The sequence below is a fragment of the Chelon labrosus genome (assembly GCF_963514085.1).
Source record: "Chelon labrosus genome assembly, chromosome: 13".
In the NCBI taxonomy this organism is placed as follows: Eukaryota; Metazoa; Chordata; class Actinopteri; order Mugiliformes; family Mugilidae; genus Chelon; species Chelon labrosus.
The window spans coordinates 24,667,836-24,687,311 of record NC_140346.1 but is presented as its reverse complement, the minus strand read 5'-3'; the positions used below and the strand labels follow the sequence as shown (position 1 = coordinate 24,687,311).

At 41.6% G+C, this 19,476-nt stretch overlaps 1 protein-coding gene across 2 annotated transcripts in view; it reads right to left on the bottom strand.

The window, feature by feature from the left end:
- Positions 1 to 19,417, bottom strand: part of gab2 (GRB2-associated binding protein 2) — a 32,833-nt gene extending 13,416 nt beyond the window's left edge. For both annotated transcript variants that reach the window (XM_084558746.1, XM_084558747.1), the window contains exons 1-2: positions 18,914 to 19,417; positions 4,554 to 4,854 (exon numbers count right to left, since the gene is read on the bottom strand). In XM_084558746.1, the coding sequence (XP_084414872.1) occupies positions 4,554 to 4,854; positions 18,914 to 18,985 (373 nt within the window). In that variant the 5' untranslated portion in view covers positions 18,986 to 19,417. The remainder of the gene's footprint in view (positions 1 to 4,553; positions 4,855 to 18,913) is intronic.
- Positions 19,418 to 19,476: the final 59 nt, after the last annotated feature.

Below are 19,476 nucleotides of genomic sequence, written 5' to 3'. Positions count from 1 at the left end.
GTGTGTGTCTGCGTGAGGAAATCAGGGGTGCTACATTACTGGTCACTAATTTTCATTGCTGTCGAGTTTCGTCCAGAAATGTCTTGCTTCCAGTTGCATTTGCTCAAAATTAACTGCACCGTACCTCCTTCTACTTGTCTGTGTTGAGTTCAAATTATTTGCGTGCCACTAACTCAAATGCCGCTTCTGCATTTTACCAGACAGAGATCCCAGGTCTCTTCTTTAAACAAATGTCATGATGCCCTCGATGCATTTTCAAGTTTGGGGTTTCCAGCAATAATTCAGATGCTGCCAGTGGCACTGTGGGATGCACGGCAATGGCAGTAAAAAGAAAAAACTGTCCTCAGACTGCTCTGTGGCAGCAGAAACCTGACCTTCCACTGCCATGCAGTCTCATTATTTCAACAAAAATCAATGCAGATGAAGGGCACTTTGGAAAGGGAAAAGGCAGGCGTGCATTTACAGAGAGCATAAGAAGCCAAATGAGCAGGTCTTCAAGACGTGTTTACATACGGTTTACACATGTTGTCAGCATTTATGCACATGACTAATATTATTATGTGTTTTGTTTTATTCTGTAAATTCAATGAAATGCTTGGTATAAAATTCTATTTTCAAGGTTTTGGCTTTCGTTTTAATGTAACATTCGAGAAAGCAAAAGTTCAAAGACACATTTCATAGTAGCATTCGAGGGCCTGGAAGGACAAACCACACCGAAAACATTAGCACGCATGTCATGGGAGAAAGTGCGTACACGTGGGAGAGAAACAGAAACAAAATGAGGCACAGTGAAAGACAGAATAACAGAAAGAGTTGCGTAACAGCAAACTGTACTCTGCCCCCCATTGCTATTCTTCCTCATACTCAGGAGACGCAGCTTAGGGGCCAACTCCGACTAACAGAAGGTAAGTTCAGACCAAGGAGCTGATATAACATAAGCTGCCAAAACCAAATCTTCAGCTCTCCTTGCTTTTGTCCAGCACAGCCTACTTAATTCCACTCACAACCATTTTAGACTAAACAGTGCCACTGTATTGCAGCAAACGTGACATTGTGCACGGTATGTACGCTGTAAACACAACAAGGATGTATCCAAGACACCCAGACTGATGTGCTTGAGTCTCACCTTTTACCCGTCTGTGTGAGAGCAAACATGCTGTCTGTACAACTGTGTATTTATGCTTCTTCTGTTGTCTCTGTCAGCTTATGTAATTTCCATAAGAGGAACTAACTCCTCAGTTTTTTTTTTGAAGCCTAGTTTGTTTTCTTTCAGAGAGGGAATTCCCAGTCTGTTAGATGACACACTGCCTCACATCTGCAGCTGTCCTGAAAACCTGCAAAACATCCTTCCTGCTAAAAGATGTTTGGCAGGTTTTTTAAAACTCCAAATACATCCACATGCAAGAGGAACTTCATCAAACAATAATGACGAAACCCACAAGAGCAAGATTCTGCGGCAAGTGATAAAACATCAGCTAAGCAACAGTTAATGTGTTGCCGGTATGAGGCCGTGGCTCTGCTCCATAAGCACTACGCGTTCATCGATGATCGAGATCAGAGATGTTGCAGGAGGAATACTGATGCAAGCAGGAAGTCACCAGGGTGTGACTACACTTCTTTCAATGACCTCCATTTGTCTTACTAACACATATATACACAGGCATCCAGTTCAGCATCACTACACCCTACCACTGACAGGTGGTTTCTACCAGTTAGAGTGGGCGAAAGCCTTTTCCAAATGTGCTGCGAATTTCAACACTGTGTGACTGTATCGTTAGAAATCAGCAAGGTTTACTCATAAATGTACAATGTTTTGAAAAATAGTTAATAGCCAAAATACAATCTTCAGTCTCTACATATTTTAAAACAGACTTAGTACAGAGTATTACTTGCTCTTATGATAATAAGAAATCATTCTACATTATAATACATGCAGTAGATTCAGCAAAGTAGTCTGATTCAATTGGCAATGGTGTAAAAACATCCAACACGGCACTACAACACTCTAAAGTAGCCCAGTGTCAATGAGAACCGCTGAGAGGTGGTGAGCATTTATTTCCACTGCCACACTGACAACAACAACCTGATACCACACAAGGGAGTAGGCAGGAGTTATTAAGACGGAGAGAAGGATGCATCTGCATAAAAGTCAACAACTTATTCCTCGGAAAACCTGAAAAACCTCTTGTGCAAAGCTGGTTTTACAAGGAAGGTACGTGCAGTGTGCACTGATCTTGAGATGTGTGTGGTGTTATTGCATCTATCTATTAACAGTAGAAAATGGAACAGAAACCAGGAAGAATTAGAAGAAGCAGCACAGCTTTCTGAGCACATACACACAATGACTCCGCACGTGGGTTTATCATTTAGAAAAGTAGCACGTCACCTTTCAATGGTTTCACCAACCGCGTCAAGATCTGTGGCTGCTTCTCCAAATCAGAACACACTTTTTCCATACGACATAAGAGCAAACTGAGTGATATAAGACGGAGATTTATTCAAGAGTTGCATAAAATTTCCCCCATGCCTGTCTAGAGCATTTAAACACTTGGAAAAAAGTATTATAAAACTAATACTTTTTTAGTGTGTGTGATGCTAATCATAATCAGTTAGGGTTTATTTCAAAGTTACAGCCCTCTGGCACAAATAACGCTGAGAATCACGATTTTGCTTGGAAGAAGCTCCAAGTGGTTTTTCAGAGAACACGCTTGCACAAACAAGGGTGCTAACAAACTCTTTCTAAACTTCTACTTATAATTTGCTAAAATAGAGTATGAAAATGCATTTGGATGGACACCATAAAACATTCTCGGAAAAAGGAACTAAATATTTCTGTGAAAACAGAAACGTTACGTGACCAAAAAAAGAATGATGTGATGTTTACACTGAAGGGACTGTAATCACTAATGCAGCTGTCATGACATAAGCCCTTTACTTCCCCCAATCCACTCTCCCAGCTACACCCAGCTACTCCTGGCTACAGCTGATACAGTTCTTATAGCGGGACCTCGCTAATTACTGAACACGGGCCAGGGGGAGCTCCTCATGATGTGAGGATTATTACAGTCTCCACAGCTGTTTTTTATTCCACACCTGGACATATTGCATGTTACAGATGATCAACCATGTGCACAAAGATTAACGTCCACCAGCTGCCAGATGGCGGGAAAACAACAGCATGAACGCATTCTGGACAAGCAGGAATACAAATACGAGGAGTTTTTCATAAAATATGGCGAAACGAATACTCTAAGGAAACAATTTGATCAATAACTCATGTTTGGCAAGGGGAAATTTGAATCCTACCCGAGATATCATGAGATAAAAGTAGCCAGTAGCTACGGAAAACATCCATGTTTAGTATTATCGTGGGTCTGAGACCAGATGCACCGAAATAAGGAACAACGAGATAAAAAAAAAGGGTTAAGTATTACTTATTCTTTCTTTTGAGTCATCATTCAGTAGTTTAGATATTTTTAAATGCCCAGAGATCACAGCTGAGCGTAAATGAGGTAGTTACGGCAAATCTATGGCTTGAAGGTGACAGGGTGACTCTTCTCCGTTTCACATCGAAGCAGCTTTGCTTAAGAACATTACTGCATAAAAATGTTATCATTAGCATGTCTAGTCCGGCAGGCGCTTTTATGCAACATGTTTTATGGTGCATTCATTTTTTTTTATCAGCGGTGGTTCCGTGGGCGGAAACATGCTGTTCTCGAGCTAAAACAAAGGCTGTGGCAAAAACTAAACCTATATATCACCTAGCTAACTTCGGTCAAGAATTCCCATCATCCTGAACACACGAAGCAGAGATCAGAGCCCGTCTTTAACAAAACAGACCAAGAGAAAAATCAATAATGGCCTCAGACACTGTGTCCATTTATTTGACGGGGATGTTCCTATTCCACTCTCTCAAATAACAAAGATGGAAAAAAAAAAAAAAAACAACACCGATGATATCATGTGGCCTAGACTCTACTGCTGACTTTCTGTGAAAACTAAGACGCCAGCTGTTTCTAATAGCATCAAAAAGCACAGAGGGAGATCAATAAAAGGCAGGTGTTATTATATTTTGTTTTGGAAAACAGAATATACTGTATGTATTGGGAAATGCGTTTAAATCTTATTTCCCAAGGTATAATGTGATGTCTTGGTTTTCTGACAAACAGTCCAAAACCTAAAGGTATTCAGTGGACAACATAGAAAGGCTGAAAATCTTATCAGAATTCGACAGGAACAATAAAGACTTAACCTCTAAGTTAAATTATTTCAGCAGTACATAACACTGGTAGTTTGATTCTCCACTGTACAACTACAAGGGTTTGGGTTAAGCAAAACTGGTTGAAAATTTAAATCAAGATAGCAAAGAATGCAATTAAATGCAGATCAATTTATTGGCTACCCCTCAAATAGATAGACAGTAATAGAAGGTGCCGGCACTTTAGCCCATTTTAGATTTCTTTCAACAAATTACAGATTAGAAGGAAGATGGAAGAGAAATAGAATAAACAGATATAGTGGTAGAGCAGCAAGACCGTGCGAGGGTTCCCTACCATGGCTTTCGTCCGACTGGTTGAAACCACAAAGCTGGCAGATGGAGCGGACCCACTTGTTCATCTCCTCCTCCGTCTCGGCTACGAGATAAAAAGTGCGGTCGGACGTCTTGATGTCAAACACAAAACTGTCCTGGAACTCCTTCCTCTTAAAAGTCAAGCCAGCGTCCACCTGCTCACAGCAGTGCAGGTCGATGACCCGGATGGGCTTCTTGGAGTGGTCGTTCTTGTAGTACTCCAGAACATCGGGGTCACCACTCATGCGGCCGCTGCGGAGTATAAACCAGCGTTTTTTCCATGCCTGGACATGAGATAAATAGGTAGAAGGGAAAGTGAGGACAAATCGCAAATCATGTACGTAAATATAAAAAGAATATTTCTTTATGTAAGTAACACCAAATTCATAAAGAATAATTGCAAAAGTTCAGTTAGGTTTTTTTTACTCTGCGTGATGCAAAATGTCGCTGTGGTAACAGACTCAACAGCTGGACTCGTGGTGTTAACTGTTGATCAAACAGACTTTAGAAAAAAGTCTGCTTATTTGAGCACGCATGTGGTCGCGTCTGGGTTGGAAGCTGTGGCGTAAAGGGGCGCAGCAGGTGTTTACTCCGTCATAACGTATTTCCTGTGCTGATATCCCTCCCTGAGCTAAGAGAAGAGCTCCTGCATGACAAAGTCACTGAAAGACTGCAGGCTCCTCCCCCCCCCTTCAAGAAGTGGTGAATGACACAGTTTTGGTCCAATCAAAATGAAGCGACATCTGGCTATGAACATGTTACTGGAGTCCTATCTCAGAGTGTAAATAAACATCCTTTGTCATGACCACATGAAAGGCAGCAGAAGTACACGCTCCAACATCGCAACCAGTTATGATGTAAGAGCAAGAAAATTGGAACATGTTGGTGTCAAACCAACAACAGAGTTGTATCTGTCAACTAGAAAAGCACAAAGAAAGAACAGTGGCCTTCCATACAACAGCTCCATATGGTTTTCCAGTGGTTGTCTAAAGGGACTGTGTGTTCTCTGTGTACAGAGACAAAAGAGGAAGATAGACCAGGAAGGGAAAGGGGGAGTAAAGGAGGGTTGAGGGGGGCTTTTGGACATCTGCCAGTGATGCACTTCCGCCAGGCAATGTCTCACATGCAGGCTGCTGACACACAGGATCCTGCAGGCCCCCTCTCTCTCCATCAACACAGACACTGCCGCAAGGCTAACCCCCCCCCCCCCCCCCCCCAACCAACACACAAACACACAGAGAAGAGAAATGGATCGTGCTGCAACTCTCTTGTGCTTTTCAGAAACACAGTACATTCCTAATCTCCTCAGGAAATATGAATGCTAAATTTTCCATTTAGAGAGGCCATTAACTCAGAGGTGCAGAGGTAAAATTGATGATGGCTGAAATAGCTACCTCGGTTTCGGTGTCCTGGTATTGTGCATATTGGCTATCTGTCACACTGTGGTGGCTTACTGGGACACTGGGAACCACTGCGGCACAGGACAGAGCTGCTGCTGTTACTCCTTTGCTTTTCCTATGAAAAACAAGTCTCAGAATTGAAAATCTGAATGTGGGAGATACCATCTAAATTGAACACTGGAGAGTGCACCGAGCTTACTGAACAAAACAACCTGCAAAACAGAAATATATGAAGAAATATAAGGATAGTAGAGATAACTGGAGACTGTAAAGGTGGACAAGACGTGTCAGTTTTATTAAAGGTGGTTGCCTGATCTACTAAAGATTACAAGTTAGAAAAGGCCTGGACAAGGGAAATTCCTGCAACTGGTGCTGAGTTCACCGTTGCCTGGATAAACAATGAGTCATATACTCTTTGAAGAGATGGCTGCATATGTATGAAAACTCAAATCATGAAGGTGATCTTTTTAGACTTCTCGAAGAGCTGTTACTAGAAACTGTACTAAATCTGAAGCCGTGTCTATAAAATCATCACCGGTCTCTTTTAAGATGTGGACGAAACTCGCATTTATATTTACTATGGAGAAGCGTACACTTTAATTCTCTTATTATTTATATTTTTTAAGTAGGAAGTCTGAAGTATTTATTTATATGAATGTCACATAACCAGTCACGCATTACTATGAAACAAGATATCTCATGCCTTATTCCAAAAAATTTCAACATGTTGCCTGTTGTGCTGCACACATGTTCTTTCTTTCGTTTTCTTTTTTTTTTTTACTCAGGAAGTGCATAGCTTGATCTTATCTTCAGTGTGTAGCTGAAGCACTCCTGAAGTATTGAGGTGTAACATTTTTCATTTTATTTGCTGTCAGATCGATACACTGATAAATGCTAGAGGCATTACGACCTTAACAGTGTTGATACCAGAGCCGAGCTGCATCTTAGCATTAACCTCGGTCTTGGCGAGAAGAAAAAAAAAAAAAATGGTGTCATCAAAGTAATAGGTTCAATCGGAACTATCTGATAAGCTGTCGAAGCTGTGTGCTGTGTATTATGCAGTTTCTCATGGTGATGGTGGTTTGCTATAATGGTTAATGAATACAAATTATAATGGTGCAGGGTGTGGAAAAACAGATTCCAAAGAAGTCAACAGTGACAGTACTCAAGTTTCCTTCTAAATGTTTCCACTGCAGCGTGAACTTCCTTATTTCATAAGATTACAGTTCAGTCATGATACTCCTCCTCCACAACAACAAACGCAAGCACGGCATTCTTATTAAAAAAATGTTCCAGGTCCACAAAGCTCTTTGGTTCACTGCCATTACAGCATTCAGACAGAAATCGTTGTAACTCTTGCAAGCCCCATTTAAATATTTTTGCCTTTTCTGGAAAGAGAGAGCATCACTTAATTGAGACCTGGAGTACTGCCCAGTTTGAAAAGGTCAGTGCGACCCAGCTAGGTTATTCCTGGCATCCTTCAGCTGCGACCAGTGTATTAACCCAGGACAGCTCTCAACCACAGAGGAGACACAATTAATTTAGGAGGCCTTATCATACTAAAAATACAATGTGTATGTCCTCAGGAAAAGAAGGTGCTGTCTGATTCAAGAACAAAATAATTCACAGCTTGGTGTGAATACGAGGATTGAATAATGTTTCCCTCTGTCACACTTTCAGTTATGCTCCTCATACGGGGCAATCAGTTTTCAGATCAGCCCTTTCAACAACCCAACTGCCAGTGAAGCTTTTCCTCTCGCTCTGTCTCTTTCCCATACGCACTTTTCAATTTGAGCAAACTTCCATGGCGAAGTAAATCATGGGGGAGGAGGACACAACAAAATGAGCTTTCCCACCCACCGCTGTCCTACAGAGCATGTCTAAGCCTATCAATCACTATCTGGGCGCTGGGAAGTGAGGGTTGAAGCTGTAAAACTAGGCTGAACTCTCCCATCTCTCCAACTTTCCCCTCCCCCTGAAGCTGCATCGCCGTTCAGAAATAAAAGGGCGAAGCAGAGAAACACTGCCCTTGTTGAAAACTGGACGGGCCATCACAGAGAGAGCTCTGAGCCATCAAGCCACTAATTTCACCATTAACTTACATGATTTCAAAGAGTTGCGTTACTGCCGCAAACCACATGGGACATGCTGTAACTCCCATGACCGAGCACTTGTTCATCATGTTTCGCTGCTCTTAACGCAGCAGAGATCAAAGTCAAATCAAGGTCAAATCTGAGCAGAAAAACACATCCACATAAAGCACAGAACAGAAATCCTACTGCTAACGAGTAAAGGTGAGACCATGTCTTTAGATTTAAGTTTAGAAACCCCGTTTAGGTTGAGTCTAAAATCTAGACAGTAAAAAAAAAAAAAGAAAAAGGTATTGCCTGCCAGCACTCAAAGCCCTCCAAGAAGAGGGGCAGCCATCCATATCTATGACTGTGCAGTGTTTAGTCCCTTCAGTCTTATTCAGTCATCTCATAAAGGCTTGATCTTACCTTGTTCCAACATAGCCTCATTTGTCCTGTGCTGATGGCAGCCAGCTCCAGATACACAGAGACGACAGCGGAGTACAAAGGATAACATGTCTGCATCTATTTTAGATGACTGGGAAGGAAAACATCTAATAACAAAACCATACAAAACAATCTTCTGAACAAGTGTGCTTCTAAAAATAGGATCAAAACTAGTGCGTGTAGCCAGTTCCTTTTGTTTCTTTGGATGTTGATAAGTAGACATGTTTTTTTTCTATTTCTGGCAGAATGCAAAACAATAATTCTGTGGGAAAACAAACCATCACACAAAAGCTCCCTGTTCGCAGAAATAAAAGGGATGCAATTGTTCTCCAAGGCTTTCTACCACATTTTGGAAGATAAATACAGTGACAGCCAATAAACCAGCGCAATCATTCACTATATTTACACATCCAGTGTAGAACACAGTTAAAAACAAGCCTGGTCTCGTACATTTGAACCCAATTCATCACTCTGCCATCCCAATAACACAGACTAATGAACTTAGAGATGACCGTGGCTTAAACAATTATCTAAGGCGTGCCTTTTACTGCAATAGAGCAACATGTAGTGTGTGTTTAGTAGTAGGCTGTGTCAACAGGCTGGATGATAAGTATCAGTCAACATGTTTTTAAATGTGCACGTGCAAACATCCAAGCTAAACACATATGTTATTCAAGCTAAAGGTTAGAATAGTCTTGTTTACCTCTGCTCCTATTAAAAGCAGTGGAAGAGGAGGAGGCAGGTTGTTGTGTTTGACTCTGCCTCCCCTGGTTTACCTGCTGCTGCAGTACACACACTACACAGCTGCACAAACACTGGCACTGTAGAGCTGCTGCAGAGCCTCGTACCCACTTTGCTTGTGTACATTTTCTTATCTGTTACGGGTTTTCTTAATGGTCATGTTGTGGCAGAGCGACGCACATCTTGTCGTCTCCGGGTACGGCCAAACTGGACGCGTCTGTTTGATTTGAACGACGAGACATGCTTATGCAACTAACAACACAGTGATGGGAATACAAGAAAATGCACTGGTAAGATAAGATAGATAAGATATGATAGGTTTGTCACATGCACAGTTTTGTACCTGCAGCCAGTAGTAGTGGTGCTAGGCCATTACTGTTTGCTGTGTTAACTGTGTCCAGGCTAACACTTTTGGTGCAACACTTCTTATCCATGTAAAGCAAAGCATAAACTTATTTTTAAAGCTTGTTTACTAAATCTTCTATGAATGACTCTTGGAAAATATCAACTAATCATGTTAGTAAGGACAGGAAACGCAGTAGCCCTCCGATGCATTCATCCCACGTCTATTCCGTTCTCTTTCCCAGCATCTCAAAGTTTGTTGAGAACAAAAGAGGAATATTTAGCACATGAGTGACTTAATTTCTTGTCCCGTCTGGTGCCTGAATATGTCTACAACTTCAGCTTTCCAGCAAACTTCTCTCAACAAAAGAACAGCAGTGGAGACCAATTTGCAATGCATGAATTAAAAAGTGGCATTTTGCATGAGCAAATGCCTGAACACTTGTGATTCCAGTTAATGTGGCGAGAGGGGACAAAGCTGGATAGACAATGACGACAGAGCCCTGATTATTCAGTCCTAATCAATAGTGGGTCACACGTCACACCGCATTCCAGGAACAGTTGGGAGTTTCAGCCAGGGAGGGAATGCAATTCAGTCACATTTGAAGAATATCATCTGCTCATTCACACTGAACAAATTTGCATTGTAATGCTTTCCTAGCTTATGTATTCTCAAAAAATGTCAATATTTTGTCATAAAAACACTTTCATGTAAGAGCTGTATAGTCCACTACAACTGTGTTAGTCTTCTTTTCAGTGCTTGACAGGTGTCATGTATCTGTATTTACCTATGTGACATCAGTTTATGTGAGCTTAAATAAACCACAAATTGTTCCTTGGAAGTTGTACAGTTTACACACAGCTTGGCTCTGACCGAGACATAAAGCAGACAGCTGTCCCAGACAAAGTTTATAAAAGACGTTTCTGTTGCATTTCCAATAAATTCCTGTCACAAACAAACGCAGTCCCACAGTGTGCCAGCAGTGTGCATCTTCAGCAGGCTCCAATCCATTACCTGTCTAGAGTGGTGAAGAGATCCAGATGCTCCTGGGCTGGACATGGCTTTGTTCCATCTATGTGCCCAGTAAGGTAAACATGGAAAGATGTAAAACAGAGTTTCTGAGAGTATAAAACTACACCCGCCTAAATCCAGCAGATGCATAACAGTGCTGTTGCAATTTATATCAAACTGATCAGGTTTCGCCACAGTCAAAACACTGACCTTGGAAGGACGACAGCTGCAATACATAACGCATGAAGATAAGACCCAAACAGGCTTGTAAATTCTTCTGTGTTAATAAAGTAGGTGGGAGCTAAGCCGTGACTGCAAATACAGACAGGGCCGTCTTGAGCAGGAGGAACAGAAAAATGAGATTTCTATTATGTGTAAAAATTCAATTTCTCCTTTTAAGCAAGACATCAAACTTGTAACCTATTCAATGTATGCGGAGAGCCTGCTGTGATGCAGCTTTCACAACATAGTAGAAAAAATGATTCAGCATACTACGTCATCGTATGACTGTGATCGAAAGCCCCGTCCTACAGGTGTGAGGATGATTAAGAGGGATGCTGCATTTGGTACCTAGAGTTCTCATTCACTCGCTTCACGGGGGCAATGATCTGCAAAATCTGCTGCGCATCCTATGAAAAACAACCTCTAAAAAGCTCTCAGTAGATATAATCAGCTGCAATTTGCAGTTGAACAGTTCCATCATTAGGAAAATGAGTAATCTCTCGCCATGTCTCCGTATCAGCAAAAGGCTGGGCTTATTTACTGTGAGCCCACCCTGACAGTTTGACTAATGGGAAGCATTATCTTTAATCAGAACTCTTTGTGTCACTTCCCCTGCCTCTGCCATCTGCGTCGGCTCATACACGTCTGCGTACAGAGTGGGTGCTGTGAGCATCTCCTGGTCTTTCTGATTCTTTGCAAGGTGCTTTCAGATGCGCAGCGGCGGATATAACTTAATTAAAACAGGAGGGGTCCACAGACTAAAAATATTTCCATATTCTGACCTCAGCTCCTTCATCTGTTGGACCATCAGTCCGATGCGAGCATCACTTTGTCTTTGGGTCTGCTCTCCTCACCCAGCGGTGTGCATTATTACAGTCAGCCACTGATATTTTATTCAGGGTCTTGCATGTATGACTTAGTAAATACAGCGGAGATTTTTGTTATGCACCTGGAGCACACGCACAATCCTGCACAGTCTATACAGTAGTTGTCATAAGTAATGTAACATGTGCATAGCACTAAAATATTAATGGTAAGTATTAGCATGAAATCTGGAGTGTGCAACCTGGATAAAATCTATCAATTATTAAATGCATTGTAAAAATAATTTCCCTTCCCTTAACGTTCGATACAAAATGCATTTTTGTTTTGAAAGGCTTTATTTATTTATTTATTTTTCTTCTGGTTATGCTGTGTTTCTGTCACAATCCACCCGACAAGCCTTAAAGGGATAGTTCACCCTAGAATGATATTTCGCTCATTATCTACTCACCCTCATGTTGACTAAGGGCTGGAAGAAGTTTCAGAGTCCTCCGTCCCTTCTCTGAGTTACAGGGGGTCTTGGTGTAGCAGTGCATTTCAATGCAACGGTTGTAAAGGGACACCAGAGCTCTTCGTAAAAAAACACACACAAAAAAACATCCAAATACCTCCATGATGCTCGTATGTAATGTCCGTCTTGTGCTGAAGCCCCAAATTGCGTAATTGTCCCGAAAAAAATTAAATAAGTCCACATTCCAAGCATGTTTGTAGCATTAGCTCCGAGTGTTGTTGTCCCGGCTCTTCCGCTGCCAGCGCGCATGCGCAAGGTTCGCACTGAGACTCGCTTCCTTGTTTACCCCGGCGAAGGACTAGAAGCAGCCCGTAATAGCCTGCCTTGCACCGGGACAACACTTTTTCGTGCAATTTTAGCCATGGCTCAATTCGCCGGGGTAAACAAGGAAGCGAGTCTCAGTGCGAACCTTGCGCATGCGCGCTGGCAGCGGAAGAGCCGGGACAACAACACTCGGAGCTAATGCTACAAACATGCTTGGAATGTGGACTTATTTAATTTTTTTCGGGACAATTACGCAATTTGGGGCTTCAGCACAAGACGGACATTACATACGAGCATCATGGAGGTATTTGGATGTTTTTTTGTGTGTGTTTTTTTACGAAGAGCTCTGGTGTCCCTTTACAACCGTTGCATTGAAATGCACTGCTACACCAAGACCCCCTGTAACTCAGAGAAGGGACGGAGGACTCTGAAACTTCTTCCAGCCCTTAGTCAACATGAGGGTGAGTAGATAATGAGCGAAATATCATTCTAGGGTGAACTATCCCTTTAATGTGAACACTTTCTGTTTTGTTATTACTGTAAAAATGTCTCTAATATGAGGACATACAGTCGGTGTGCCTCGGTCTTTATCTAATTTTCAGCGTGACACACTGATTGTGTTTCCTTAGTTTAAAGATGTCCTCCCCCGCGACAAGCGGTTACAGAAGATGAATGAATGAATAAATATGTGCCCTCCTTATAACTTGCGTCACTTTTATCTGTTCTTAGTAATATGAAAAGACACACGTAGTCATGCTGTCATTTGTGTAAACAAACGCAAGTCACTGAATTCCTGGGAACAGTAAACACGATTTCTGAAAAGTATCAGGCCGCTTTGGAACCTGTTGAAACCGGTGGTTTGTCATGACTGACACAATCAAATTAATGGTCGCACATTCTATACTATATTTCAAAAGTGGAGTGCAACACAACACTGTACATATTCTGGGCCTGTAAATGTCCAAGACTGTATACAATGTGTATGCACACTGTGTACATTAGTCAGAGTTTATTCTTATCTCAACTTAGTTGTAGGAAATTTCTGTTCCTACAACCAGACTGTGAATGACTCATCAGTGTCTGGGTGTTCAGAATCGGTGTCAAAATTAAGTACAGTGAAGAAAAAAATGTACTATTAAGATTTCAAATAATGCAATTCACCTACATCGCCCTTGCCTCACTTGTATGGCTTGACATTTCAAGGATTCAAGGATTCTTTATTGTCATTTAAATGAACCAGAGAAGTAGTTAGTTTTCCTGGTCCCGATGCAAGACAATAGCAGAAGCAGCAAAAAGTATAAATATAGAATAAAATTAGCTAACGAAGTATAGTACAAAAATAGCAAGAAGTAAGTAGACAGTAAAAAAAAGTGCCAGCACTGTAATAAGTGGAGATTAACTGCAAAGACAAGGACTAACACAATAATGTCCAGCAGTCCTGTACCATTGAGGTAGCGTGCAAGTTTCATTTGGGGTTGCATGATAAAAAAAATATTTAAATATCTCACTGCACCACAATTTCCCAAAGCAAATTATTTAAGACATTACAGAGAAACATGTTCGTGTTTGTAGCTGTTCTCATTTTTACTGCTAAAACCACCTGTACCACAAACCATATCTGCTGACACATGTCTAACACGTACCAACCAATCATGCATTTCACGCTAAATAGATAACACGCACGTATATGGCTATTTATAGCGCCGTTAGAGTATAGACCCATATTTCATGATGGGACTGCCTCCACAGGACATGCAGTGTCTTTAAATAAAGACCAAGTTACCATCAACTGCCACTTGCCACATGTAAAACACTTGTTATACTACGTACTATTGTGACAGGTGCACTAGAAAATCTTTTTTTTTTTAAATAAATAAATATAATAAAAACTCATGCACATACGTTAGCATACCTTGGAAAAAAGGCTAGTTATTTCCTCAATTGAACTAATTAACTACTAATAGTAGTTATTAGTCCTTATATAACACTTATATATAGTATATTGTCAAACGTCATACCAGCAAGCTGACCACTATCACCGCTCTGAAAGCAGATGACGCCTTTAAAAACATCACAACACAAAAATAGCACTATTACAGAAAAACAAGCTGCCAGGAATGCAAATGCCACCACCAACAGGTTCTGGTTGCTGACACACACATATTCATCACTAACTACCTACTAATACACACATCCTTCCTCCCACCAACGCAAGTACCAACCATTTACGCTAAAAATATTGGTGCGGATTAGATTAGATTAGATACATGAATATATTACACCTTTGTTTTTTTTTCAGTATTTGTTGGTTTCTGAGTGGGAGCTCTAAAAGCATCTCTGTCATCAACTGACTCACATGTGCGACCCCAAAGCCTTAATTCTTCAGAAAATTAAAAACTGTTTTGACATGCAAGTTCCGGATAATAGCACCATTCCTGTGTATGACTTTGTGGTTGGATCTAATCACCAAGATAAACCAGATTTCTCTTTACACACTTAACAGATGTGTTATGCTCTTAACATGTACATGTAGTAGAGTCAGGTTGGAGTGGAAATGAAAAAGAAACAAAATAATATACAGTATCTTTAATCAGTGGGAGTTGCATGCCGCTGTTATTGTCAGAATATTGTCAAAACACAACTTGTAGACAATAAATTAAATATTTCTTTATGGTCTCATGCGTACAATGTTTTCCTAAACTCTAATAATCTGCGGATCTGCTGAGGAGTTAAACATAAAAGCCAATTAATCACCGTCTTCAGTGGTTTATGACCCATGTTGTCATGACCTGACTCATTTTTATTTTAAGAACCCTTACATGAAACCATCACCCCTGTGTTAGTGCGCTCGCTGAGAGTTCAGCAAATAAGCAGAAACATTCTCACTGCAGCTCACAGGAGAAGAAAAAAATCAATGGGATCTAATTTCCTTCAGAACGGCACTATTTTAAGCTCAGCTGATAAAGTCTTGATAGATGGAAATGCATTTATATACTCGCAGACCAATTTAATTTCTTTCCCTGTCATGGGACCTCTGTCACAGTACTTCCTGTAGGTACCATCCAAAGGAAGTCTGGCATCTGCTATTGGTGAAATAATTACATTCTGGACCAAAAACACACAGGACAAACCAAAGAGTTCATGGCAAAGGTCGGGATATTAAGACAACCAATGGATTTCTACAATGAGTGGTAAATGTGAGAGGAAAGCTACACTTTTGTGACAAAAATGTGAATTTTGATGCATACATTTCCTTTAGCTATCAATTATGACTTCTAGTGCACAACAGAAAAGAATATTAGATTGATGTGTAAAAATGCATCAAAGAATAATCAGTTATCGGAGATGTTTATCCTCAGTAAGGCACTTACTGGCTGAATGAAGTTAAAAATAATCAACAGATTAACCAAGAATGAAAATGGTTGTAGTTTGCAACCTTAGGTCAATCACAAGTACCCCTTTTAGGGAACATATCTAACAATAATAAACTGATCTGACTTTGATACTGCAGTCACATAAAGCCACCCCAGTTTGGCAGCTTATGGGGAATGGCTCACAGATGAAACAGAACAAGGAAAATGTCTGTGTGAGCGCTGGGTGTCTGTCAAAGCAGGAACTGGGAGGCGTTTCGGAGCTGACCTTTGAGGGCAAGGACTTCCCAAAGCCCCTCTGCAAAACAACAGCAGACCCGGCAGCTGACAGCGCGACACAGGCTGCTGCGGCTCTGCTATGTCTGCCTTTAAAACTCACTGACTCCCCCCTACCTTTCTTCCTCTTGTGTGCCATCCACAACGGCAAGACGGTAAAACCCTGCGAAACTGTACGCAGTAGATATCACCTTGCCGATATGATCTGTCTGGAATGTGGCAATGCTTTACTGTATTTGAACAGACACGTTTGTGATGTCAGATGCAACAACGGACACATGGGAGGGTTTAGCTAACACCAGCTCGATCCCGACACGGGAACAGGAATTAAATTGTTTACAGTATGACATGGCGCATGCATGATTGAGTCTGTACAGTGCATGCATACATGATTCATTCAGATGACATACTATTATGCATACTTCAATACTAAGTGTCCCAAAGGGGTGTCCCCATCTGGGAAGACACAGGTTTTCAATCCAAGTCAAGCAAGAAAGACTATTGTAAATAACTGTATTTTTATTGGCAGTATATAGATTTGTAGTGTTAGATATAAGGGGGAGGTTGTTTGTGAAGCAGTAGCTGCAAATAAAAAAACATTCTTTGTGGGTTGATATAGCAGACATGAAGCATATTGTCTAACCACTGACTGATGGGTAAATGATCTCAACAGAACTATGCAAGAGGCACTGCGCTAGTGCTGGATTTGTCAGTTGTTTTCATGTTCCTCCTGCTTGTTCTGGACATTGTTCAAGAAAAGCAATAAGGCCACTCCCACCCTTAAAACACTGCCCACCTCTGGAACCTCAATCAGCCCCCGAGAAGAGATAAACTCCAACCAAGTGATTCATTTTGCAGCTCTGAGACATCTAGACCTTTTTGTTTTTTTTTGTTTTTTTTCTTGTGCTGTAGAGTTGCAGTGCGTGTGAAAACTGACTACATGCTTGCGTGCCGCCGTCACATGTTCGAGGGGGGACACTCAACGTTTAGACTCGTCATGTGTTTGCGCAGTGAGTAAGTAACTGCTGAGAATAAAAAAAAAAAAAAAACACTTAACCAGGACTAGTCATCCCTGTTAGTGTGTAAACATGCTATCTCCTGTATTCACCACCAGTTGTAACCAGGCTTTAACTGCCAGGGTTTTGCTTTGCATACTATTTGCCTGCCAGCCCTGCAGCAGTAGTACCAGTTTTTACTCTCTCCTTATCATGTACTGGATTCTACGCTGAACATACATGGCTGCGTGCTACACATTCATCTGTGAAAAGGTCGCAGGACACTTATTTAATACAATGACCAATCATTTCACCAACTAACTACTGATTAACAAACACAGGCGTCATCTGGCTTAGAAAGAACTCCGCGGTAGAAAGGGGTTGAATATTGACAGGGAACGCGTTGTTAAGGATTAAAATACCTTTCCATTGTTGCAAATAATCACCTACAAGTGGCACAACAGTGTAAACTCTTATAGCATTTAACATGCCAGCCACTGCTCTGCAACAATACATTCTGTACGCCTACTCATCTCATTCCAATATAATGACAGATAATCAAACTTGCTACAGAGTTCCCAAACCAACACACCTTCAGGCTGGAATGTCTCAGTATATGAATATCTGAAATAAAAATATTGCTTCACATTGACTTAACTATGTCAGATGACAGTAATACTGGTGAGTAAATGGCCCCGATTGTCCATAGCCTGACTTTAAGTGGAAGGAATTTCAGATGGACAGATTATCGCATTCACAAGTCTGCCTGTTCTGGACACTCTATCTCATGACTGTGTTTTCTGGCTGAAACAGTGTGTGTGTAGTTGTTTATAGGTTATTTCTCAGGGTGAGAAGCAGGGTGAGAAGGGCCGAGAGGCTGTTCCCTGCTCTCTTGCCTGCAGGCCATTATGTTGGCCCTGTCCTGCCTTGCGAGGTTTATTTCCCTCTTGTTGTTTATAAAATACTGTAACCAAGCAAGTTCTCCCCCCCTTGCACTATTGCAGCTGCTGTTCCATACTGTCCATGGTGGTCTCTGTATAAACATCAGCCAGCTTTAAGTGGAAGACAATGAGGAAATGACAGGACGGGGGGGTTGCATTTGAAGACATTCAAGGATGGATTTCCCGATGAAACAGAGAGATGACATCATGCCAAAGTCAGCTAGCAGGAACATGGAGAGGCCTGGTAATGCAACACCATACATAAACAGCGGACAGCTGTATTTATAGGAGATTGTCCCATGGTTGTATCTGCATCTATAAATCCTATTATGTGATTTGTACCCATTCCACTGCCTAGCACCCTGCAAGAGACTAGCAGATTTGGCTTATAAAGCCTTATCAAGGCAATCAAGCGCTGTGCAGTTATCACCATTGTTGTGCCATGAGTCGACTTGGCTAAGATGAAAACTAGTCACATCAATGCTTGATTAGACATTACCTCATCATGCTCGGACAAAGCCAAGTGACAGTTTGAGAGCTCTTTAGTCAAAATTATAGACAGCTGTCGGGTATTACAAAGGCTTACCTCCATGTTATTATAAGACCCCACAAAGGGTGGCCCTCCATGAAAAAACATGGCAACTGCTTTTTTGCGTATATGACATATATTTCTAGATTTTAACATACTGTCACTAAAAATATATGCTTCGTGTGAGACTTTACAAAGAGAGAGGGGAGCTCTAGTTGGTAATGGGATGCACCTGCTACCACTGGACTATTAAATATTTGACACCACTTATCTGTGATGCAGACGCACAACAAGCACAAGGAGACAATTTGACAGAGAAAGAAACCAGAGAATCGAGTCAGTCCAGCGCAAGGCAAACTTCTTAAACACAGAGAAAGTAAGCGGAAGTGTATTTCACTCACATATCTCCTCAGTTTCTTCTCCGGTGGTGATTTTCTCAGCCAGCCTTGGAAGATGATTTCTCCGCCGCTCATGTTTGTCAGTGTGTGCCGCTTCTTCTAGCTCTACAACTGTCGTCTGTCACTAGTACATGACGGCTCCTGAAGGCTTGCCTGTTCAAAGTGCTGTCGGCGTTTGGCTCTCACTGGTGCAGTCTGCTCCCCCCATTTGATAAAAATCAAAGTAGTGCTGGTCGGAGACGTAGCCGGTCGCTCCCGGTGGTACTGCGCGAAACAGGCGGCGTGCAAAACACTGCCACTGGGGAATTACGCACGGCCAGCTGACGAGGAGCCGCGGGGAAACTCAACTGATGCAGGGTGAGGAAGTATCGTAGGGTGTCTGCAGTTTGTTTTCCCAACTCATACCACGCCCACCGAGCAAAGAGAGGGATGGGCTGCGCTGGGATGAACAGGATGGGAGAACTGCTTGCCAATAAACAGCTCCAAGATCATCGGACAAGATTAGATACAACCGACGTATCCGTGGCATGCTGTTCAAGATGTTCACGCAAAACAGATGTTTAGGT